This window comes from Gorilla gorilla, chromosome 18 (assembly GCF_029281585.2).
Source record: "Gorilla gorilla gorilla isolate KB3781 chromosome 18, NHGRI_mGorGor1-v2.1_pri, whole genome shotgun sequence".
In the NCBI taxonomy this organism is placed as follows: domain Eukaryota; kingdom Metazoa; phylum Chordata; class Mammalia; order Primates; family Hominidae; genus Gorilla; species Gorilla gorilla.
This window is the reverse complement of record NC_073242.2, coordinates 27,188,248-27,214,327: the sequence shown is the minus strand read 5'-3', so window position 1 is coordinate 27,214,327 and position 26,080 is coordinate 27,188,248. Positions and strand designations below refer to the sequence as shown.

The 26,080-nt window shown below is 46.5% G+C and overlaps 1 protein-coding gene across 3 annotated transcripts in view; it reads left to right on the top strand.

Moving 5' to 3' along the window:
* Window positions 1-26,080, top strand: part of LOC101123970 (non-structural maintenance of chromosomes element 1 homolog) — a 43,795-nt gene that overhangs the window by 8,189 nt on the left and 9,526 nt on the right. For all 3 annotated transcript variants that reach the window (XM_004057388.4, XM_055365553.2, XM_019012017.3), the window contains exons 2-3: window positions 3,156-3,302; window positions 25,408-25,529. In XM_004057388.4, the coding sequence (XP_004057436.3) occupies window positions 3,156-3,302; window positions 25,408-25,529 (269 nt within the window). The remainder of the gene's footprint in view (window positions 1-3,155; window positions 3,303-25,407; window positions 25,530-26,080) is intronic.

Here is a 26,080-nt window from a genome sequence, read left to right as displayed (position 1 = left end):
GCTGAGACTACGGAGGTGTGCCACTATGCCCAGCTAATTTTTGTGTTTTTTGTGGAGATGGGATTTTGCCATGTTGCTCAAGCTGGTTTTGAACTCCTGGGCACACTGTGCCCAGCCTATAAGGAACTCTTATAATATAGAGGTAGATTTTATTCATTATTAATTTGATAAGGTTTTAAATCTGGTCTAACAGTCCTTGTCTTTAAGCTGGAACATTTAGTCTATTTTTATTCATTGTTATTACTAATCTAGTTGGATTATTTCTCCTGACTTACTTTGTTTTTTTGTGTTTGTTTTTCCTATCCTGGTTTTCCTTTCCATTATTTTTTCTCGTTACGTTATTCCCCTTTACTATTTGGAAATTATATACACTATTTGTTTTTTTAAAAGTTGTTACTCTAGAAATTGTAAAATGCAAGTGTAAAATTTATTCATGTCCAGCTTCTACTCCTGACCATCACAAGGCTATTAGAACACTAATCCCAGTGATTGCTCACCTCCCATTTATGTTATTATTTTTGTGTATTTAGTTTTTTAAAAACCTCATTCTTTTTACTGTGGTATTAAAAACTTTTTTTTAAAGATAGAAGCATTTCTCCTGATTTTTACTGTTTTATACAGTTAACTTGGATTTAACCACATATTTACCAACTTTTTTTGCTCTTTATTCTACCCTGCATTTTAGACCTTCCGACTTGTATGCCTTTCTTTCTTCCTGAACTATATGCTTTGGAATTTCCTTTAGGGAGCATCTGCTGGTCACTTGCTCTTTCAGTTTTTTGTTGTTTGGAAATGTTTTTGTCTTACCCTCAGTCTTCAGCTCGTTATAGAATTCTCTGTTGAGACACCCCCTCCCAGCATAGAAGATATGTTTCCACTGTGACCGGCTTCCATTGTTGCCATCGTGATGGCAGCCAGCAGTCTACTTGTTGCTCTTTAGAAGCCATCTGACTTTTTCTTTGATTGTGTTTAATCTCTGGTATTGTGTGCTTTTACTAGGATGAACCTGGGTGGATATTTTAGAGTTTATTCTGCTTGAGATTTGATGGGATCACAATGACCGTGATTCGTATCATTTGTCCCCACTGCCAAGCCTCGGCGATACCTCATCCCCTTTTGTAGGACCCCTTCAGGAGACTGCTTTCTGGACTCTTTGCCTCCCATTTCTTTCCTCTACACCTCCATGATGCCAAAGGGGATAATCTCCCTAAAACACAGCTAGGGAACACCATCTTCCTGCTTCAAGACCCTTAGTTTGTAGAGATCCTTCATTTGCAGGATAGAAGTCCATTTTTTTTAGCCTAGCACATTCTAACCCTGTGCCCAGAACAACCACTGGCAAATACGGGGGTGCTAAGTACATCGACATGGAATGGCCCTAGTGATAGGAAATAAAGTTGATGACAGGCTGGATTTGAGGTTTAAGGAGAGGAGGACCAGAGTTCGATGCTCAGGTGTGTGGTATGATTGTGTGGACTGCACCGTCCACACCAGATGATTTGCAAAGAGAAGGACTTGGGAGAGGAAAGGGGCTAAGGAGGTGGAAGGAGAGGATGGATCTAATGTAGGCTTTGTTGAGGTGCAGATTTGGTGAGATGGAGGATGTTTTTCTAGCAGGCAGTTGGAGGGACTGGTTATGAGATGACGCATTTTCCCAGCCCTGAGGTCCAGTTGAGGATGCTGTTAAAGAACAGCACTGGCTGGGCGTGGTGGCTCACATTGTAATCCCAGCACTTTGGGAGGCTGAGGCAGGTGGATCGCCTGAGGTCAGGAGTTCGAGGCCAGCCTGGCCAACATGGTGAAACCCGTCTCTACTAAAAATACGAAAATTAGTCAGGCACGGTGGTGGGCGCCTGTAGTTTCAGCTACTTGGGAGGCTGAGCCAGGAGAATCACTGGAACCTGGGAGGCAGAGGTTGTAGTGAGCCGAGATCACACCACTGCACTCCAGCCTGGGCAACAGAGTGAGACTCCATCTCAGAAAAAAAAAAAAAGAACAAAAGAACAGTAATTAGCAGTCTTGTGGATCTCTTATGTGCCAGGTGCTTGGCAAGCCTTTGGTAGTTGTGACTCATTTAGGCTTCCTCTATGCCTTTAAGGTAGCTAGTAGTTTCCCAGTTTTAGAGGTGAAGAGACTAGGCCTTAGGGAGGCTGAGCATTGTTAGCTAAAAATGTTTGCGTGCGGTATTTGCCCAAGGCACCAGTGAACTTCTTTCTTGTCAGATCTTGACATCACCTAAAATGAATGTAAACACCTCAGAATTCCAGGACCCACTGCAGTCGGAACATCCAGGAAAGGGTTTGGGAATCTGTATTGTTAAAATGCACATTAGGAAATCCTTAGGATCAGGCAGATCTGGGACTTTCTGGTCTCAGTGCTTCCTGTTTAGTTCCAAATTCACATTCTTAGCCCCTGCACTGCGTGCTCCATGGCAGTAGCCAGCGTTTTGATCAGGGCTTGTGGAATAGTTTTATTAACTGTGATCTTTGTGGTTTGCGGAAAGATCCCATTTTGTTAGCGAGCAGGAGATTTAGAAAATAGTCTGAAGTCCTGCCATGATAGTTGTTTTATTAGCGGTTTGGGGAGAGGAGGAAGCTAACATTTATTAAGTGTTTACTAGTAGTTCTCTCAGTAATGAACTTTATTATAATTTTATGGTGAGAAAACGGGGCCTCTGCTCAATTTCTCCAAGGCCATAGATCTGGTAAAAAGGCTCAGCCAAGGGTTAGACCCAGAATTGCCTGATAGTAAAAATAGCTCAGACTTATTTAGTGCTTACTGTGTACCAGGCTATTACATGTATTAACCCATCTAATCTTCGTAGCAGTTCTGCAGAGGACGTTTCTCTCATTAGTCCCACTTTACAGATCAGAAACCGAAGCCTGTGGGGACTAAGTTGCTCAATCTCACACGCCTAGTAAGTGGGAGAGCCAGGCCCTGAATCCCGGCATTCTAGCTCCAGAATCCACACCTCTTACCACTGCCCAGTCCTGATGCTGTGACTCATGTTCTTCTCACCTTTGTAGTAATCAGCATGAAGAATGACTTTTAAAAATGATAGCAAATTTATATTTGTTAATGTAAATTAGTACAAGACCCAGGATGTTGCTTCTGATGTGCTTGGGGATGACTAGTGTCATTTACTTCCTTTTCAGTTCGTTACCACATGCAGGGCAGCACAAGGAGAATGGGCGTCATGACTGATGTCCACCGGCGCTTCCTCCAGTTGCTGATGACCCATGGCGTGCTAGAGGAATGGGACGTGAAGCGCTTGCAGAGGCACTGCTACAAAGTCCATGACCGTGAGTACCGTTTCCCTGTTCCCAGGGCGCTCTGGTGCTGTGTTGATCAGGGACCAGTGACATAGGTACAATACCATGTAACTTGTTAACCGGTACTCCTGAGCTGAGCATTCAAGCCTCTTCACAATCTTACACGGGCCCATCTTTCTAGTTTCATCTTCCACTTTTATTTTTTTTCCAAGTAAACCTGACATTTAGCCCTGTGGATAAAAACTTAGAGTCTAAAGCTGTATAGTTGTGGTTCACACCAAGTCTCCAGGACCTGCCCCAGCCTCAGTTTCTGTATCTGTAAAGTGAGGATAGTAATTGTACTTAACACATAAGTAAGTGCATGGTTCAGGGAATTGAGAGACATGATATGTACAAGACAGTGGCACAGAGACAGTGCCTAGTGGGGTATTGATGGACACAGGGCAGCTTGGCTGGGTGCGGTGGCTCACGCTGTTATCCCTGCACTCTGGGAATCAAGGTGGGAGGATAGCTTGAGGCCAGGAGTTTGGGACAGCCTGGGCAATGTAGCAAGACCCTCTCTATTTTTTTATTTGAAAAAAAGAAAATAAATTATAAAACAAAAAAATGGGGGAGCTTAGCACAACACTTAAGGGCACAGCCTTAGACTGGGCCGGACCTGGAGAGTGTGTCCCTGCCCTGTGTCAGCTGAAGGCATTTGGGGCATCTTACGGGGCCACTGGGAGGGGCAAATAAGAAGCCCTTGGAGACAGGGCCTGGTGCTAAGTTCTAAGTAACTGGAGATGGTGGAAGAAACAGTAGAATCAGTGTTGATAGATCAGTCAAATTAGCATTGGCAGATATTGTTGAGTTGTGTGCCAGTATGGGTAGATCTTACTGATCAGATTTTATGCAGTGACAAAGGTGATGAGTTATTGTATGATGCGATTATGTTGTTTTTTTGTGAAGTACAAAATGGTTTTCATTGATTATGAATGCATTTGCATGTAAAGGTATAAAAGCAGACCAGAAGAAGACGCAGGACACTTGTGAGGTGCTTGTGAGGAGAAGCAGAGTGGGAGTGGGCTGTCAGCAGAGATCACAGGACCCTTCACTTTTATCCTGTTATGTTCTTTTATTAAAAAGAAAAGTCTTGAAGCCAACGTGACATTATTAGCCTAACAACATGACATTAATTAGTGTAGTCTACTGGTTGTCACCTCTGATGAATGGGAATGCAGGCGTTTGGTTTTTATTCTGCCTTATTCTGCCTTTCTCTCTGTATTTTTAATTTTCAAAAGAAAAAGATAAAAAATGACATAGAAGTGAGCCAAGCCAAGAGGTATGAGAAAGGGCGTGTACAGGTACACAGGGAGCAAGTACACAGGTGAAGGGACACAAAAAAAAGGCAAAAAGATGCTTTCATTCTTAGTCCACAGGCATCCTGCAGCTCCTTGCAGTGAGCTGTGAAAGGGCGAAGGGACACCAGAAAAGGTGTCCCTCCTGTCCCCAAAGGCAAACACTTCATGAGTGCATTACATCTTCTTCCCAGCCACTTTTATGCCTTTGCATGCAAATGCATTCAAAAGTGATGAACATCATTTTATACTTTTCAAAATGTGAAGGGATACGAGAAAAGGTAGGTGTCACATTTGGAACACTGCAGTTTCTGCAGCATGTTAGAGTTCAAAGCCTGACCCCAGAGAGGTGAGCAGTGAATGGGAATAAGAAGGGGGAGACAGAACAGAAACAAATATTCTTTCAAGGTGTGCAAAGGAAGGAGGAATAAAAGAAGGTGGCGTGTTAGACAGAGAAGAAGCAGTTTGAAGTGTCTGGAGAGTAGTATCTGCGTTCTCCAGAGCACTGGTCCGTGGAGGTGTTCCATGGGGAATTCTGGGAGCTCAGTAATGCCAGGAACAAGTTAGCCTGTTGAACTGTGTTTAATTCTGTGTATCCAAACCTAATTGACCTACTGATAACCTACCCTGGGAATCCCTAGACAAGAATATATGATGTATGGGAAGAGAATACATTCTTTTCGTGTGTAGGTTTGCAGATCATGAAGAACCCTATACACCATAGTAATGGCTTTTTACTTCTGCGGACGATGTGGACCTCTTGAAGTATTCAAAGCAGAGAGTTAGAGAGACAGTTTTAGGTTTGAGAACCATCCCTGTGGTGAAAGTAGATGCGCTGCAGTTGTACCAGCAGAGAAGGATCTTTGGTGAGAGACTTTTGTATTGAAAGGGGATGTTATACCTGTTAAGCTAGTTTCTCTTGCTCTTTAAAAAGCATAGTAGCGGCTGGGTGTGGTGGCTCACACCTGTAATCCCAGCACTTTGGGAGGCTGAGGAGGGTGGGTCACCTGAGGTCAGGAGTTCAAGACCAGCCTGGTCAACATGGTGAAACTCCATCTCTACTAAAAATACAAAAATTAGCCGGGTGTGGTGGTGCATGCCTGTAGTCCCAGCTACTTGGGAGGCTGAGGCAGGATAATTGCTTGAACCTGGGAGGCAGATGCTGCAGTGAGCTGAGATCCTGCCTCTGCACTCCAGCTTGGGTGACAGAGCGAGACCATGTATCAAAAAAAAAAAAAAAAAAAAAAAAAAAAAAAAAAAAGCATGGTCGGACTTTAAACCTACCCCTCAATATCCTCCAGAAATGGGCATAAGAACGCTTGTCTTCAGCCTGAGCAACATGGTGAAACCCAGTCTCTACCAAAAGTACAAAAAATTAGCCAGGTGTGCTGGCACACACCTATGGTCCTAGCTACCCAGGAAGCTGAGGCAGGAGGATCGCTTGAGCAGGGGAGGTGGGGGTTGCAGTGAGCTGAGATTGCACCACTGCACTCCAGCCTGGGCAACACAGTGAACCCCCATCTCAAAAAAATAAAAGAATGCTTGTGTTAATCCTGAATCTCTTATTTACATGACATTTTAGTCCTTTTCTCTTTTTTTCTCCTGTGAGTCTTGACTGTAAGCTTTCATGTTGGTGGGGAAGTTTCACAGCTCACTGCAAGGAGCCACATGATGCCTTGGTACTAAGACTGAAAGTGTTTTTGCCTTTATTTGACCTTTAAAATTGTTATGATCTAATTTAGGAAAGTCCTGTAGAATGTGTCTAGGAATTGATTTATTCTTCACACTGTGTACCATTTCTTTGCACCTAGATATGGTTATGGCCAGGGTGAACAGGGTAGAACGATCTATTTTGTCCTATCCTCATTTAAGAAAAATGCCAAAAAACTTGTTACTGCATGTTCTTGTTATTAGGGAGATTTTAAACAGGAAATGACAGAAATTATCTAAACTTAAGTGAATACTCGCAAGACCCAATATTATTAATTTCCTATCTTTTGAAGAGATGGCCAGGAAAATCCCCTTGTACCAAATAGAAAAATATTTAGCTTCTAGGAAAATTATGAAACAAAGGAGTGATTGAAATTGCAAGTTATTCTAATTGCCATTTCCCAGGGTGTTTGTCCAGTTTATCAAATCACTTCTTATTCTAGGCTTTGGTTTGGGTTCTCTTCTTACTGTCGTTAAGGGGAAACAAAGTCCCCAATTCTCCTGGCTAGTGAAGAGTTTAGATTTTGTTCTCAAGTTCAGTACCGGCCTTGGGTCGAGCCTTTCGGAATGGCGCTAGGGACCTGTGTTCTTAGAGGACCTTAGATTTTTGAGCCAGGACTTGCATCCACACATACGTTTATTCAACCAGCAAAGCTTCCCTAGAATCTCAAGTGAGCCAGGCCTCTGTGCTAGGGACTGGTGACTCAGAGATTAAATTTTTATTTTACCATGGCTCTCATGAGTCATACAGACAAGGGGTCAGATGATTCCAATATAGGCCTCCTTGATAGAAGTAGGCACAGGAGGCCTCGGGGGTGGTGGAGAAGGCTTGGGTTTGAGGTTTTCCACTTTTGGCCAGTATGGAGCGACAGGGCTCAGTACACCTTCTTGCCTGAAACAATTCAAAAATGGACAAAGTATAAAATACTGGACATTCGTCAGTCAAGGCCAGTGATCTTTCGAGAGATGGGCAATGAGGGTTTCTTTTTCTCTTGACACTTGATGTGGTATCTTTTCTAACACTACTTCTCCAGTTCTCTAGATAACAACTGGGCATTCCATAATTCAGTTTAATTCTGACACTATCTGCCTGGAGTTAGCATCAAATCCTACAAGTTAAAGGGCTCAGTGTCACAAGACTGACCCAACTTAAGACACCAGTTGTAAGTCCTGGGCTACCTGTGTTTCTGACCAATGGCTATACATCAGTGGTTCCCATAACTCCCTCTTTGGATTTGATAATTTTCTAGAATGATTCATAGAACGCAGGAAAACACTTAACTTACATTTTGACTTACGTGGTTTTTTTATAAAGGCTACAACTCAGGAACAGCCACATAGAGATCACAGGGCCAGCTGTGGGAAGTGGGGGTGGCATGGAGTTTCCGTGCCCTCTCTACTTGCACCACCGTCTCAACGCCTCTGTGTGTTTAATAACCTGAAGCTCTTCAAATCCTGTCGTTCAAGGGTTTCTTTTTTATTTTTATTTTTATTTCTTTTGAGACAGAGTTTCGCTCTTGTCGCCCAGGCTGGAGTGCAATGGCAAGATCTCGGCTCACTGCAACCTCCGCCTCCCAGGTTCAAGTGATTCTCCTGCCTCAGCCGCCTGAGTAGCTGGGACTACAGGCGTGAGCCACCACACCCGGCTAATTTTAGTAGTTTTAGTAGAGATGGGATTTCACCATGTTGGCCAGGCTGGTCTCGAACTTCTGACCTCAGGTGATCCGCCTGCCTCCGCCTCCCCAAGTGCTGGGATTGCAGGCATGAGCCACCGCGCCCAGCTAAGTTTTAAATTATTTGTAGAGACGGGGGTCTTCTTCTGTTGCCTAGGCTGGTCTCGAACACCTAGGCTCAAGTGATCATCCTGCGTCAGCCTTCCAAAATGTTGGGATTCAGGCGTGAGCCACTGCACCCAGCCCAGTTTCAGGTTTTATAGGGCCTGTTGATTATTGAATTTGGCACACTCTAAGAAAAATAATCCCACAAAATTGTGAATCCACCATTAGAAATGATTTGAAATATTTATTTAGCCACCGTGCCTGGCCATTCCTGGGTTTCTATGGAGGTTTCTTTACACAGGCATGATTGATCAGTCACTGGCCGTTGACGAGTGCTTCCATCTCCAGTCCCTTTTTTCTCCTCAGATATTGGGGAGTGGCTGAAAGTTCCATGTTTTTTATTGAGGCTTGGTCATTCTGGTGACCAGCCCCCATCGTAGGGGCCTGCCAAGAGTTGCCTCATTAGAGCAAAAGATGCTTGTATCACCTGTATGACTCAGGGAATTCTAAGAGTTTTAGAAGTTCTGTACCAGGAACCTGGGGGAAAGACCAAGTAACTTTCTTCTGCCACAAGTGATAGTGGGAGTGAGCAGTACAACTGCCCCAGCTCAGTGCCTTTAGAAAGTTTCTAGGCCATGGCACAGGGGAAACCCAGGCAGAGATAGGCAGCCTCCCTGCGTTGAGGAGATGGAGATGAGAGTTCAGGGAGACTAAGGCAGGTAGAGGTTGCAGGACGGAGTACTTACAATGGAGTATAAGGTGGACGAGAGGTGCACAGAGAGAAAACTTGAGATGTCCAAAGTGCCCCTCCACTCAAGGATCCCGCTGAGAACTGATGAGCAAGAAAACTTCTTAAGGCCAGGGAGAGAACTAGTTGAAGGATTAGAGAAAGCAATGCCAGCTATTCACAGAGCTGGGAATAGTGCCCGGCCCAAACATTTGAGGAAGAACTCACACCATTTCTACCCAAACTCTTCTGTAAAATTGAAGAGAATATGTTACAACTAATTCTATGAGACCTGCATGATTCTGATACCATAACCAGACAAAGACATTGCGAGGAAAGAAAACCCCAAACAAGACTCCTCATGAGCGTAGATGTTAATGTGCTAAACCCAATTGTGGCAAATCTAATCTAACAGTGTTTACAAAGGATGGTACGACATAACCAAGTAGGGTTTATCCTGATTTTGCAGGGTTGATTTAGTATTAATATTTGAAAATCAGTGTAATTCACCATATTAAGCTAAAAAAGAAAAATCTTGTGTTTATCTCAATAGGTACAGAAAAAGTATTTGACAAAATCTCATGTCTGCCCTGGTGTGATGTAGCAGAAAGTTTTTTATAGGAAGCTAAGGGATCCTAAGTAGCAGGGGATAAATAGGATAAATAGACTTAGAACACAAGTGAGGAGTCTGAACTCTACAGAGTTTTATTTTTATTTATATATATATATTTTAAATAATTAAAATTAAGGCTGGGCGTGGTAGCTCACGCCTGTAATCCCAGCACTTTGGGAGGCTGAGGTGGGCAGATCACCTGAGGTCGGGAGTTCGAGACCAGCCTGACCAACATGGAGAAACCCCGTCTCTACTAAAAATACAAAATTAGCTGGGCGCGGTGGTGCATGCCCATAATCCCAGCCGCTCGGGAGGCTGAGGCAGGAGAATTGCATGAACCCGGGAGGCAGAGGTTGCAGTGAGCTGGTATCGTGCATTGCACCCCAGCCTGGGCAACAAGAGCAAAACTCCATCTCAAAAAAAAAAAATTAAAATTAAATAAATTTCATTTATTTTATTATTTTATTTTATTTTTGAGACAGAGTCTCAAAAAAGCCTCCCAGGCTGGAGTGCAGTGGTGCCATCTCAGCTCGCTACAACCTCCACCTCCTGGGTTTAAGCAGTTCTCCTGCCTCCGCCTCCCGAGTAGCTGGGATTACAGGCACATGCCACCACGCCCGACGAATTTTTATTATTTTTAGTAGAGGTGGGGTTTCACCATGTTGGCCAGGCTGGTCTTGAACTCCTGGCCTCAAGTTATCTCCCTGGCTTGGCTTCCCAAAGTGCTGGGATTACAGGCATGAGCCACCGCGCCTGGCCCTCTACACAGAGTTAAAAAAAAAAAAAAAAAATCCAACAGCTATTCCTGATTAAAAAACAAAAACAAAAACAATACCCTCAGCAAAGTGAGAAAAGAAGGGAACTTCCTTAACCTGATAAAGGGGATCTCTGTAAAACCTACAGCTAACATCACTCTTAATGGTGAAAGACTGAATATTTTTCCCTAATCTCAGGAGAAAGACAAGAGTGTCTGTTCTCACCACTTTTGTTCTAGCTAGTGTACTGAGGCGAGAAAAAGAAACAAAAGGTAGCTGGATTGGAAAGGACGACACAATAAAACTGTCAGTTCACAGACAACATGATCATCTGTGTAGAAAATCTGATGGAATCTACAAAAAATCTTCTGGAACTAATAAGTGAGTTTAGTAAAGTTGTAGGATACAAAATCAATATCCAAATACCAGTTGTTTCTCTATATGCTGGCAATGGATAATCAGAAATGGCAATGTAAAAATAGCACCATTTATAATGACATTAAAAATAAGAAATGCTTAGGAATAGATCTGGCAAAAATGTGTTAGACCCGTACACTGAAAACTACAAAACATTGTTGAGAGAAGTCAAAGGAGATTTAAATAAGTGGAAAGACATAGCATGTTCATGGGCTGGGAAATTCAGTATTGTTAAGGTATCAATTCTCCCCAAATTGATCTATGGGTTCAAAGAAATCCCAGTTAGATCCCAGCAAGGCTTTTTATAAAAATTAACAAGCTGATTCTGAAATTCACATGGAAATGTAAAGGACCTAGAAGAGCCAAAACTATTTTGAAAAAGACAAACTTGAGGAACCCTGCCTGATTTCAAGACTTACTGTATGGCTGTCCTATCAAGACAGTGTGGTAGTCATGTCATGATGGACAAACAGATGAAGGGAAAAAAATAAGAGAGCTAGATACAGACCCACACATAGGTGGACAGCTGATTTTTGACAGAAGTGCAAAGGTAATTTAGTGGAAATAGTCTTTTCCAAAATGAGTGCTGGAATAATTGGATATCCATAATCAAAAAATGAACTGCAAGCCATACTTTGCACCAAATACAAAAATTATCTCAAAATGAGTCATAGATCTAAATGTAAAACCTGAAACTATAAAACTTCCAGAAGAAAACATAGGAGAAAACCTCTGTGACCTATGATTAGTCCAAGATTTCTTGGCTCCAAAAGCATGCTCCATAAGAGAATGAATCGATAAATTGAACTTCACAATTAAAAATTTACATTAAAAAATACTCTTTAGAGACTGAAAAGACAAGCAAAATACTAAGAGAAAATATTTGCAAATAATATATTTAATGAATGACTTGTATTCAGAATATATAGAGAATTCTCAAAGCTCAAAAATAAGAAAACATTCAACCCAGCTGGGCGTGGTGGCTCACACCTGTAATCCCAGCACTCTGGGAGGCTGAAGCGGGTGGATTGCTTGAGCTCAGGAGTTTGAGGCCAGCCTGGGCAACATGACAAAACTCCGTCTCTACAAAAAAATACAAAAATTAGTCAGGCATGGTGGCATGCACCTGTAGTTTCAGCTACTTGGGAGGCTGATGTGGGAGGGTTGCTTGAGCCTGGGAGGCAGAGGTTGGACTGAGCTGAGATTATGCCACTGCACTTCAGCTTGGGTGACAGAGGGAGATCCTGTCTCAAAAAAAGAAAAGGAAAAGGAAAAACATACAACCCAGTAAGAAGTGTGCAAAATATTTGAACACTGCAAATAGGTTGTACAGATGGCAGATGGGCACACGAAAAGATGCTCAACATCATTAGACATTTACAAAATGCAGGCCAGGCATGGTGGCTCACACCTGTAATCCCAGCAGTTTGGGAGGCCGAGGTGGGTGGATCACGAGGTCAGGAGATTGAGATCATCCTGACCAACAGGGTGAAACCCTGTGTCTACTAAAAATACAAAAATTAGCCAGGCTTGGTGGCGGGTGCCTGTAGTCCCAGCTACTTGGGAGGCTGAGGCAGGAGAATTGCTTGAACCCGGGAGGCGGAGGTTACAGTGAGCTGAGATCACGCCACTGCACTCCAGCCTGGGGAGAGAGCAACACTCTGTCTCAAAAAAAAAAAAAAAAAAAAGCAAACTAAAACCGCAGTGAGCTACCACTGCATGTGTATTAAAATGGCTAAAATGAAGAAGACTCTGCAAGGCAAGTATTGGTGAGAACATGGAGGAACTGGAACTCTAATATACTACTGTTGGGAACGTAAAATGGGACAGCCATTTAGGAAAACAGTGTGGCAATTTCCTATGATTCAGCCATTCCTCTCTTAGGCATTTATTCAAGAGATATGAAGCTATACGCCCGCACAAAGGCTTGTGCAGAGATAGAGCATCTTTATTTGTAATGGCCCCAAATGTGAACACCTAATTGTCCATTTGCAGTTGAACAGATGAACAGACTGTGATAAATCCATACTACTTAGCAACAAAAGTAAGTGAGCTCTTCCTACATGCTAGAATATGAATGAATCAGAATGATTTTGCTGAGTGGAAGAAGTGAGGTGAAAGAGTATGAAGCAATTTTGCTTTGTTTTGTTTTTTGTTTTTTGTTTTTTTTTTGAGACAGAGTCTTGCTCTGTCGCCCGGGCTGGATTGCAATGGCGCAATCTCCGCTCACTGCAGCCTCCACCTCCCAGGTTCAAGCGATTCTCCTCCCTCAGCCTCCTGAGTAGCTGGGACTACAGGTGTGTGCCACCATGCCCGGCTAATTTTTTTGTATTTCTAGTAGAGATGGGGTTTCACTGTGTTAGCCAGGATGATCTTGATCCCCTCACCTCGTGATCTGCCCGCCTCGGCCTCCCAAAGTGCTGGGATTACAGGTGTGAGCCACTGTGCCCGGCCATATGAAGCCATTTATGTGAAATTCTAGACAATGCGTACCTGACTGTAATGACAGGATGGTTCAGTGGTTGCATGGGGATGGCATAGAGGAGGGATAGGATGGGTAGGTGAGAGGGATTACAAAGAGGCACGAGGAAACTTGGTGACTGTATTAGTCCGTTCTCGTGCTGCTAATAAAGACATACCCAAAACTGGGTAATTTATAAAGGGAAGAAGTTTAATTGACTCACCATTCAGCATGGCTGGGGAGGCCTCAGGAAACTTACAGTCGTGGCGGAAGGGGAAGCAAACACATCCTTCTCCGCATGGTGGCAGGCAGGAAGGAGAAGTGCTGAGCAAAAGGGGAAAAGACCCTTATAAAACTGTCAGATCTCTTGAGAACTCACTCACTGTCACAAGAATAGCATGAGGGTAACTGCCCCCATGATTCAATTCCCTCCCACCACGCCCCTCCCATGACATGCTTGGATTATGGGAACTACAATTCAAGATGAGATTTGGGTGGACACAGCCAAACCATATTGGGGGTGATGGAAATATGTCTTTACAATCCAATATGTATTTTACACTTAGTTTAGACTGGCCCCATTTTAAGTGCTCAGTAGCCACATGTGCTATTTGTAGAATGTTCCTCAGCTTAGGTTTGTCTGGAGCTTCCTCCTAATTAGATCTAGGAGTTTTAATTTTGCAGATATAATATGGAAGCGGTGTTGTGTTCTCTCTGCATCCTACCAGGTCGGCTACGGTGTTGATGGGGTCAGCCAGGTTTCTCCAGTGTACAATTACTCTTTTTCTGTGTGATTAATAAGTATATTGCAGGGAGGTACTTAGAGACAAGGTAAAACCTCATTCTTGGCCCGGTGCAGTAGCTGATGCCTGTAATCCCAGCAGTTTGGGAGGCTGCAGCAGGTGGATCACTCAAGCTCAGGAGTTTGAGACAAACCTGGGCAACATGGCGAAACACTGTATCTACATAAAATAAAAAAATTAGTCGGGCCTGGTGGCGTGAGCCTGTAATCACAGGTACTCAGAGGCTGAGGTGGGAGGATCCCTTGAGCCTGGAAGGCAGAGGTGGCAGTGAGCCAAGATCATGCCAGTGCACTCCAGCTGGGTGACAGAGCAAGACCCTGTTTCAAAAAATAATCCCATTCTTCATCCCATTTTTACCTATTAGTTTTAAAATACTTCCCTGGATTCATTCTTATTTTATGGTTGCCAGACTGCTATGAGGTACAGTTCTATACTCTCCAGCACTAACATTTTAGAACTAATTACACTGTATTATTATGTTTAATGTTAATTTTTATGAGGTTTTAAATTATCTACTGTTTTAAGGACAAGTTAGGTAAAAATGTCTGAAGTTTTAGATTTAAAAATTTAGATTTAGAAATACTTCAGTGAGCAGAGTAAATAATTTGACGTTTGGGCAAAAACCAGGTCGCTGAAATACATGTGTCAAAACTAGATGAGTGAGTCAAGTATCATGGTCACGTTGGGGTTTGATAAAGATTTTCTGTTTTTGTCAACTCTCTTATCTGCCTTCATGCCGGGTTTGTTCCCAGCGTGCTGATTGACATGCCTGTATCTGCTTCGTCATCTCACGCTGGACTCCTGTACATCATCAGGCTACGTGCGTTGATGGTGAATCAGCGATGTTGACATTTTGGTTTAGTATTCCATCCTGTCTGTAGTCCTATTTGTAAGCACCTTCTCTTTCCAAGGAAGACTCAGTCATAATTAGAAGCTGGCTCCAAGTACATTTTCCTTCTGTTTTTAGTGATTTGATTTATAGATCTCCCCTTTGGCAATGATGAACAGTTAATCAGCATACCACTGTCAGAGCCGGTCTGCCTTTCAGTTAATCAAGGGAGATAAAGTCTGGGATCATAACTGAAAAGTGGCAAAAAATGAGTATGAAAAGTAACATCTAACGTGTGACTCGATGAATTTCTCAACATACAGAATTGACAGCCGGCAGTTATTAAGTGCTTAGACAGGAATCTTTGGGTTCAAGAAGCTCTGTAACCACAAGGAAATTGATGTTGCTTTTGTGTCTCTGGCCCTTGCTGGCCTAGATGTGTCCAAGTCCTGCCCATTCTTCATGTCTGCAGCCTGGGAGTCCAGGCTGGACGGCTCCACCGCAGCCCTTTCAGGCTAGCATGGAGTTGCTGAGCCAGGATTTCTGTGCGCTTCACGCTCCTCTAAGCGCACACATCATGTGTTTGGGAATGCATTTTGAACTGGATCCCAGACATGAGAGAGGTTATGTGCTGATGCGTGGAAGTACTGGGAATGGATTCAGTGGGATTACCACAGACCCCGCTGGCTGGAACAGGGAAGCCATTTTTCAAAGGCATGAATTCAAGTCCTGTTTCTTCCAGGGTCTGGGGAAAGTTCTTTTACTTTTCTGAGTCTCAGCTTTCTGTGTTATAAGGGACATCACATTCATTTCATGGAAGAGTCTTGAGGATTAAGCAAGGGAATGTATGTTCAGCGCCTGGCACAGAGTGCTTGTGGGCACACGTTCACTTCATGCTCACCACTGCCTCTTCCTTCCTTTTCTGCCCCTTAACTTGCCATCTAATCCCAATTGCTGGGGGTGAGTGGTGGGGGGTGACTGTCAGAAGACCCATGGTGCTGGTATGATAGTGTGATAGGAATTATTGTATAGACCACAGGGCTGAATTCTCTTGGGGTTTTCCTAGAAAATTCACAAAGCATGGTTACCACTTGTACCACACATCTTCTTCGGTTCGTTGACGGATACGTCTTGAGTGTCAGCTGAATGTTGGGCTGCTGTGGTGAATAGGATGAGCAGATCCCAGCCTTCAGGGAGCTGGCATTCTGCTTAGAAAGAGAAAGACCGCAACTTGGAGGCAGACAGTGTGGTAGTTTGGGGTGCTAAGTGCTGGAAGGAAGCATTGAGTCCCTCGGTAGAGCGGGCCTGGGGTGTGGCTTTGGCCAGGGCCTCTGTTCAGACCTTTCTGTGGAGCTGCCATATGTGGCGATGCTCGGGTGATGAGGGGCAGCCCTGCAGAGATATGCAGGAGACGCTTTCCAAGGGGAAGGCAGCATGAGTGAAGGGGCTGAGATGGGGAGGAGCTTGGTGTGGGGGAGTGGCGAACAGAAAGGCAGGTGGCAACATAGGTCAGGGGATGGAGCCCCAGACATCTTCCAGGCTGAGTGCTGGGACCTGGCTCCACTCAGCTGCATGTGGAGGACAGACAGATGGAGAAGGCTAGAGGGGACACCGGGAGAATGTTGGAGGCTGTTGCCTGCTTCAGACTGTAGTGAGTGGGGAAAGGGAAGGGCGTGCGCCTGTCAGAGCGACTCCAGTCAGCCGCCTTCATACCAGCCACTTCTTAGCCCCTGCTTAGCCCAGAATGGGCACCAAATTGAGTCCTCCACGGATAAAGTGTGAACATAAACGGAGACCAGGCAGCAGAACAGGCAGCAGCTGCTTATTTAGAGCTTGCTCCAGCAAGAGAGGCAGCCTCCACTTGGGTTTAGCAGAGTCTGCAGGTAGGCAGAGGAGTGGGGAGGCTTCAGGTGTGCCTGAGTGGAGGCTGCTGGCCAGGGCAAGGTGGAGACAGCTAACCAGAAGTGGGGCATCCTATGTGATTGGTTAGAAGTACATATGTGGCTTTCTCTGGTTTGTTGTCTCTTAGAAACAGGGATAAAAATTAGGGAAGCTGGCAAGCATGGTGGTACATGCCTGTAGTCCCAGCTACTTGGGAGGCTGAGGTGGGAGGAACACTTGAGGCTAGGAGTTTGAGACCAGCCTGGGCAACACTGCGAGACCTCAGGGTCTGCAGAAAAAAACAAAGTTAGCTGAGCATAGTGGCTCGTGCTTGTAGTCCCAGCTACTGGGGAGACTGAGGTGGGGGGATCACTTGAGCCCAGGAGTTCGAGGCTGTAGTGAGCTATGATTGCACCACTGCTCTCCAGCCTAGATGACAGAGCGAGACCCCATCTCTAAAATATAAAATAAAATCAATTAGGGTAGTATCAGTTACTGATCCTGCCTTGGTCCTTTTGGGCCATGATTGTGGGTTAGTTTTGGCTTCTGGACTGGTTGCTACGGGACTGGCCTGGCTTCCTGCAGGTCTGACTTAGAGGTGGTGGGGTGGCTTTCTAGGCAGGTTGATGTAGATTTTGGGTTGGAGTTCTGCTTTTATACGTGGTCTGGCCATTGGCTGCAGCCCATTGGCCGTTTGTATGTTCAGTCTCTCAGAAGAATGAGTGTAACATGGTCCATTCCTTTGAGCTGCTCACAGTCCAGCCTGTGTGAGAAATAGTAACTGCTTAGCTGGTGGGTCAGGGAACAGAGTGACCTCATTAATCACTGTGTCTCATGACAGCGGGTTTCCTGCCCACATCGGAATTGGGAGACGGTGAACTGTCAGTGGTATATAACTTACAGGCATTGTTTGTTTGCACTATAGTGTTTGTAATTTTTAAGAATTACCAGGTTAAACAGAAAACAACCGCCAGGAGATTCTGTGTAAACACCCAAAACTTGGGCACTCGGCTGGAGCAGAGCAGTGCTGCCTTCTTTGGTAGAATGCGTGCCGCCAGCTCCCTGCTGTGCCCACAGCTGTCTGCAGCTGTGCTTCCTGCCTGCCTCTGTAGGCATCGGATTTGTCCATTTTCACTTCGCTCAGTGCAATCTGAGCAGGAGGAAACTTACCCAACAGGGATCAGGAAGAACTGCTGTGGTTTCAAGGGCTGGGGTGACCAGGAAGCCTCTCTCCTGTCCCCTGCAGAGCCCCTGTATCAGCGCTGCGAGGGCTCCTGCATGGGTAGGGATGGGGACCAGAGCGCCACAGAAGGTGTCAGAGCTGCCACTCATCTCAAGGATAGATGGACCACCTGTTTTCAGTAGGTGTGATTAAGATGAAATGTGTATGAACAGCATCAGTAGCAAAATATATAGTAGTTTATGTTTCTCATGACGATTTCCATTATGATCCAGAACTTTACCGTGATAAAGCAGTGGGCACTGCTTTATTGCCAGTGGGAGTCCTGACTGGTAGACCTCCAGCCAGGGGAAGGTCCCATAGATGCTGCATAGATAGGGACAGCAAGTGGATGTCCCCATCACCACTCCTGCAGTGGTGTCATAGGTTTTAGTACCATAAATGCATGCAGCTGAGATGCAGGTACTGTGCCCAGTAACATAAAATAAGTTTTATGCTCTGTCATTTGAGTGAGGCTAAAGAGCAGATTTTCTGATTGTAATAAACTTCTGATTGTAATAAACTTCTTGAGTTTAAGAAGAAAAGAACTCTGTGTACAGATCTCAGAACAATAGGTTTTAAAACCATACGTTATTAAAATCCTATTTCTTCTCTACTGTCAGAGCGCTGAGCTCATCTACCTTGTCACACAACACTCATTTTTCTCTTTAGATTGAGATTCATGAGGGTCAAGGAGTCAAGTTATATGATTGTTGAGCACTGAAGTATTTTTACAACATTTTATTATGGAAAAAGTCAAACAGAAAAGTGGAGAGACGGATACAGTGAAGCCCTGTGTGCCATCACTCAGTTCCGACGATGAACGCAGGACTATTCTTGTTTTATTTATGTTTGTACCTGCTTACCCACGTTATTTTGAAGTATTCTCAACATCATTGCATGTATATGTAAGAATTTTTTTCTGATGAATGCCCACATCCTTTCGTGATTGCATCCAGCTAATGGCCAGACATCTGATTTCTGGTCTAGACTTTGTCACTTCCTGTCTCGTCTTAGGTATGTCCTTCATCTCTCTGACCTCTGAGAAAGAGAAGCAGCGATCCTTTCTGGCTCGCCTCCGCATTGGTTGCTGAGGGTCTGCTGAGAGGTGAGGAGCGGCGCTGCAGCGTGTAGTGAATGAGCTAGTGCACCGATGGAGAGGACGGTTTGTCACTAAGTGATCTACCACAGACCAGCCACTCTCCTTCCACCCTGCTCTTCCCAGCATTGTTCACTGGCCATGCTCGGAAGTGCCCATGGCAGTTCTCATCTTTGCATCTGTGTGCCTGAAGGTCCAGAGAATCTTTTTCCCCAGGCGGCTGGGGGAAAGATGAGAGCTACAGGCTGAGAGGTGAAATCCTGTGGCCCCTCACAAACCTCCCCAGCCCCGTGTCCTGCCCACCAGCCCTTCCTTCTTCCCAGCCCAGGGTCTGCTCTCTTGGGCCAGCTCCACTCCTGCACCTCCGTCTCATCCAGGGCCTGGCCTGCCCTGCCCTGTCCTCAGTGCTGTGCTAGCAGGACCGCCCGTCCACCCTGTCTGTCGGGAGGGCTGTCAGAGGGTAAGTTGGCTCACAGTGGCTTGGGCCTTTGGAGTCTTATTTTTTGCTGTTATTTCCTCTGCCTAAAAATAACATTTTATGTTTTTATTGCCTAGTTTAGAACAAAACTATTTGTTGGTCAGAGGTCAGGGCAGTAGACTTCCCAATTTCCTGTTGCCCAAGTGCACAGTGAATCCTAGGTTCCAGTAGCCTCTGGGAAGCAGGGACCCTGATATAGCAAGAAGAGGCTCATTGGTAACATTACATTCCAATGTAACTTAATCATTTCTTTCATTTTTTGAGAGATGGCCTAGCTCTGTCACCCAGGCTAGAATGCAGTCATGCGATCATAGCTCATTGCAGTCTCCAACTCCTGGGCTCAAGCTATCCTCCTGCCTCAGCCTCCCAAGTAGCTGAGACTATAGCCACATGCCACCATGCCTGGCTGATTTTTAAATTTTTTTGTAGAGATGAGCTCTTGATCCATTGCTCAGGCTTGTCTTGAACTCCTGGCCTCAAATGATCCTCCTGCCTTGGCCTTTCAAAGTACTGTGATTACAGGTGTAAGCCACCACACCTGGCCTTAAAATTTAATTTTAAAAGAAAAGGAGAAACTGTATACAGAATTAGTCCAAAAAAAAATCTCTCAAGATGACTTGAGCCAACCCTTCTCCTTAGGGGAGAAGTGTCCTGTTTTGTTCAGTGCTTGTCACTTGCCTGGAGGCCCGTTTTCAGTTGCCACCACTGATGGGCATTTCCTGTTAAAGGAAGAGTGGCTCTGTTCGCTCCAGGGTCTTTGCCTTTCCTCAGCTGCTCCTGCTGCCCTGCATGCTGTCCCTGCACCCTGGACCTGGCCCAGTGCTCAGGGCTGGGCCAAGGGGATGGTGGATGCTGGGGTGGGCTGGGTTGAGGGGATGATGGATGCTGGGCTGAGCTGGGTTGAGGGGATGATGGATGCTGGGCTGGTCTGAGCTGAGGGGATGATGGATGCTGGGCTGGGCCAGGCCGGGCTGATCCAATGCATCTCCTCTGTGAGTGCAGCTCCTCTTTGGGTACCACCTCTGGTGTCCTAATCAGGTGCCCAGATGCCTTCCATCCTTCCCTGTTGGCCCAGTCTCTCTCGGTGACTCTGAAGCACAGGGCAGGTGCAGGAGGGTATAGACGAGATGACGGTGGGGTCTGGTATAGAGGATGTCCTCAGGCTTGTTCTGTGGAGCCCATGGGGCTTAGTGCCTGGGAGCTTAGGATCTGGGGTCGGGCAAGCCCGGGCTCCATTTCCTTCCAAGTTACGGAAACTATGAGCAAGTTGTTAACCTCTCCAAGCCTCCTGTATATACAGATGATACTAGTGATTTCACCTTACGGAGTTACTGTTATTGTCATGATGAAATGAACCATGTGAATGCATAGTGCTGGCACATAATAAGGTAATCATAGCCACGCATTTGCAGGCCCCTTGATTTTAGCCTAACATGAGCTGCTTTACTATAGCCCTTAAGAAATCCAGACACACCCTGCCTCTTCCAAGTAGAGAGAACACAGGTAGCACTGTGTTTAGAGGTTTAGAGGTTCAATTTACTTGATTTAAACATGTTGCTGGTTGTCCTGGCTAGGGTATCTCTTTCCCTCTAGAGGAGACATCTGTGCTAGGGCTAGGGCCTCGTTCCTCTGTCCTCATAGCTGGGCCTCCCATATCACTGACTGGAGGTTGGTGGTGTGCAGAGAACCAGCCTCTGATCCAGCTCTACCTACAGAAAACCTGATGTTTTGATATTTACTGAAGGATGTGTCTTTTTCTTCAGTTGGTTCTGGATTCTGAAAAGGAGTGGTGTTGTTAATTAACTCCTAAGTCTTCAAAGTGGTATTTCTAAGACTGAAAGTAGTTGTCTCAGAATCTCACCATACGGACTTTATTCCACACTCTTTATCATGACCATGGGCTCGTAGAATATTGAGGTCAAAAGGATCCTCAGGCATGCCTTTAGCCCAGTGTATCCCTACAGATTGGCAAACTGTAGCTTCTCCACCAGGGCTCCAGGATCAGGGGAGAGACCAGGGGCAGAGCTGTGGGCATTAGCTGTCCTGAAGACCTGAGGCTGGGAAGCAGCGATCTGGTGCAACCTTAGTGCTTAGTGGACATCATAAGGATCTTGGGAGCAAGCAAGAGACCCCAGTTCTGGTCAACTTAGAAAGGAATGTGTCGGGGCCGGGCGCGGTGGCTCACGCCTGTAATCCCAAAGCTTTGGGAGACAGGTGGGCAGATCACTTGAGCTCAGGAGTTTGAGACCAGACCAGCCAACATAGTGAAATCCCATCTCTACTAAAAATACAAAAAATTAGCCAGGTGTGGTGGTGAAACACCTGTAGTCCCAGTGCCTGGGGAGGCTGAGGCAGGAGGATCGCTTGAACCTGGGAGGTGGAGGTTGCTGTGAGCTGAGACTGTGCCACTGCACTCCAGCCTGGGCAATGGAGTGACACTCCATCTCAAAAAAAAAAAAAAAAAAAAAATGTGTCGGGATGCTATTGGGGGAGGGACACATAGGACTCATTGGTGGCCAGGTGCACAGTTGGGGATAGGCAGGAAGCATGGCATCACCTCATGGCCAGAGCAGCTGGCCCTCTGTAGCTTCTGGGCTGGAGCCACCTCCAAGCTTCCTTTTGTCCCTTGCTCAGATTGGGAGAGTGTCTGGCTGATAGGGGTTCTCTGTCTACTCCTGGCTGCCCTAATCTCTGGTCACTTCAGCTTTCTGCTTTCTGGTTCCCTGAATATCATACCTGGAATTATTCTCTCACCAAAACTGCAAATGTAAGAGAAAGACAATTGTAAAAAAAAAAGAAAGAAAAAAGGCGAAGGTCTCGTTAGGGAGGGACATGGCTGCTGGGCTGGCAGGTGTCACCAGCTGACTCCTGTCTTGGGGCGGCTGGACACAGTAACTGGAGTGCCACGTGATGAGGAAGGAAGTGCTGCCATGGGAGGACAGAGCTGGGAAGTGCAGCTTATCTGGTTGGGGAAGGCCTGTACGGGAGGCTGCCGGAGGATCAGGAGGCTGGGGTCCAGCCAGGGGTGGTGGTAGAGAAGCGGGAGGGAAGAGGGTTCTGGACATGTGTGAGGCTGGAGGCGAGACTGTGTGTGGCTGTTAGAGATGAGAAGTGGGGGAGAGGCTCACGCAGGGCCCCACAGAGCAGGAGGGCAGGATGGGCTAGAGCCCACACCTCTGCTTCTGGCCCCATGCCACCACGCCACCTCTGTTGCTGCTGAAAGGAGTCAGTTGAAGGGTTTGGGGGTGCTGAGCGTAAGAGAAGTTTCTTCTCAGGTCACGATTAAGAGGAGCTGCAAGGGCGCGGGGCCTCCGTGAGAAACAGTTACAGGGTCAGCGATGGAGATCGTGGACATGACCCTGATGCAGGAAGCGTGTGGAAGGAAAGAGGGCGATAGCGGAGAGAACGGGAGCGCCCAAGCAGTGGCTGGTGTGTGCAGTGAGCAAGTACAGTAGGAGGAAGTGGTTGGTCAGATGAAAATACAGCAAAACATTCATGGTTTCTGAAAAATGAGGCCGGACGCCAAACCAGAGGTGGTGTGGAGAGGGGAAGGGCAGAGAGGGCTGCTGGCTCCCTCCCCGCAACGGGGTGTCTGGAAAGTCCAATAGATCAGAATGCTTCTCATCTGCCCACAGGGCACATTGTTCTCAGTGATACCCAGGAGGGGCCTCGTTAGTGGAAAATGTGAGTTGTCGCTTTCAGAGAGAGTTGGGACTTGCCCCAGTGTCACACTGGGTGGACAGGGTTCCTGTCACTCACTCCGCACTGAACGAGGCTTTTTGATGTCTGGGCCTCTTGCACCTGAGCTGCCCAGCGTTGGCTCCCCTTGGGGGTGGAAAAGTGTGTCTGGCCAAGTCACCCGCACAGGCAGGTACGGAATAGCTCGGCTCCCACGCCAGCAAAGAGCTGCCTTGCATGGTGTGGAAGAGGAAGACAGCACCGGGGGCAGAAGAGAACATTTCCTGGAAAAACAGGCCATCCGAGGTGGCTGCAGCAGTGGAGGGAGAGGAGTTTTCAGAAAGGAGGGGCCCGTGAGCAGGGGCATGGAGGCAGGAAGTCAGGCCATGCCTCCCTCCTGATGCCTATTCTCCAGCCGCCGAGGCCAGATGTCATTGTCATATGTTACGATCTCACCACATCCATGTTCCACCCACTTACTATGACTACTTTTTAATTTAAACTGCCTTTTAAAAACTTAACTGAAATGGAAGATCAGCTCCTCGCTGAGCATGGCACATTAGTGTCACTGCCCTGGGCTTTGTTCTCAGCTTTTCTGGGCCCCACAGTCTGATCCTCTGACAGAGCTCATTGGCCTGGGTTTTCCTTGACTCTTTCACACGGCCACGTCCTCCATTGTCACCAGAGTGATCTTCTGTTGTTTTTTTTTTTAACTTTATGAATCTTGAGTTGTACGGGTAGCTTAGAAATGCCTCCGTCTATAAGAAATCAAACACAGACATACAGCACGAGTGCCCTGTGAGGACCCTTCGTTTAGTCCCTTCCTGGCGATGGCCTTGGTCGTCAGTCCAGTGGGTAACCTGCTGGGCCTTTTCCTGTGGGACTGTTTCATTGGTTCTGTTTTTGTTTCACACATGAATGTATCATATTGTCCATTTTTTGTTGCAGTTTTTTTTCCAGAATGATTTTCTAAGGCACGAATCTTTTGAAATTATTTATTTTAATACATAAAAACAGTGAAAACAATAATACATACTCTTGCTTTAAAAAGTTTCACAGCACAAGCTGGGCATGGTGGCTCACACCTATAATCCCAGCACTTTGGGAGGCTGAGGTGGGCGGAACACTTGAGGTCAGGAGATCGAGACCAGCCTGGCCAACACGGTAAAACCCCATCTCTACTAAAAATACAAAAATTAGCTGGGTGTGGTGGTGCATGCCTGTAATCTCAACTCCTCGGGAGGCTAAGGCAGGAGAACTGCTTGAACCCGGGAGGTGGAGGTTGCAGTGAGCCAAGATTGTGCTACTGCACTCCAGCCTGGGTGAGAGCGAGACTCTGTCTCAAAAAAAAAAAAAAGTTTCACAGCATAAAAGGGACACAACGCTGGCCATGTCCTTCCACTGCTTCCAGTGCTCAGAGGCTTCCTGGTGCCACAGGAGAAAGGCCCTGCTGTCCCCGGCCACAGGCTCCCGTCCTCACCGCAGCCTCTCTGTCCTCCTCAGCTGAGCCCCCGGCAATACTGTGGGTGCCCCCTCCTCAGACTGATGGACCTGGATGGTGGCCCCTGGGCTGTGAGCATCCTGCTGGCAGGGCCAGGTGAGGTGGGCGACAGAGAGGTCAAAGCCCCGGCCTTGTGGTGCAACTCTGGGCGAGTCAGTTCACCTCTCTGCGTCTCAGCCTCTTCCCCTGTGCCCAGAGAGCTGCTGGAGGGTGGATTCATGACGACAAAAGGTGCCCAGGACAGGGCCTCTCCATGCTGAGGGCTCGCTGCAAGCCACCCTTCTCACCCCGTTCGTTGTTATTCTTACTGTTCCAGCCCAGGACCCAGCACAAGCCTGGCATGTAAGTGAGGATAACCCGACACTGAATAAAAAGAGAAAGGAATAAAGCTCCACCTAAGATGTGTGGGGACGTACAGGGACAGAGGCCTCTCGCGGGGCACTGGGGACGCGGTAGAAGGGCTGAGATGGGATGGGATGTGTGTGCAGCGGGAGCTCACGCAGGCTCTGAGCACATCATTGAGTAATGCGCTGAAGGTGCTGATCGGGACTCTCATCAGGAGGCAGCGAGCAAAGACAGGAAGCCCGCGTCAGCCTCCGTGGTTGCAGATAGCATCTCCCCGGCCCTCCTGCCTCACAACGCCCTCCATCTGTTGCCTGTTTGTCTTCCAAGTACTCCAGGAAGAAAGAAGCCACGTGGCATTGGCGTTCACCCAAGAGGCTGCAGCCTCCACCCGTGTCTGGGGTTGCTGTCCCCTGCGTTGAGATGGGATGGAATGATTCAAGCAAGCTACATTTTTTTGATGAGGCCCCCTGGTCACCCCCCTTTTTTTGGTCTGTTTATTTCCAGGCAATGCCACCGTAGATAAGTTGGAGGACTTCATCAACAACATTAACAGTGTCTTGGAGTCCTTGTATATTGAGATAAAGAGAGGAGTCACGGAAGATGATGGGAGACCCATTTATGCGTTGGTGAGTGCCCGGTAGAGCCCTCTAGTGGCATTTTTGAGGAGCTGGAACAGGGCCCAGGCAGCCTGTGTTTGCTTTGGTTTGATTTCTCTTTTGGACAGTTCTTTGCAAAGAAGTCACTCCAAATGTATAGAATATTAGGAATAAAGGGAGAAAATGGTTTTTTATTTAGAATAAGACATAGAAGCTATGAAAAGAAACTCTGTAGGAGTGTCAAGGATTGCAACCCATGTGGGTGGGGCCTTCAGTGGTTTTCAGGTTTACTCTCACAGGTAGGGATTTGGGCCTCACCCCTCCTGCTGCCGACTCCCCGTTCACCCACATGATGTGTTCAGGATGCCACAGCCAGAATGGCAGAGCCAGGAGTGAAATACAGCCAGGGTGAAATACAGGAGTGGGAAGCTGACATGCCCCATCCCTGGCTAGGAGACACCTCAGCTGGTCAGAGGACATCTGGCTGCTCCCAGCCAGGCTCACACTCAGAAAGGGGCACACTAGTCCAGGGTTTCCCAAACTCAATTCCCTGGAAAAAAAACATTACACAGTCAAAGAAC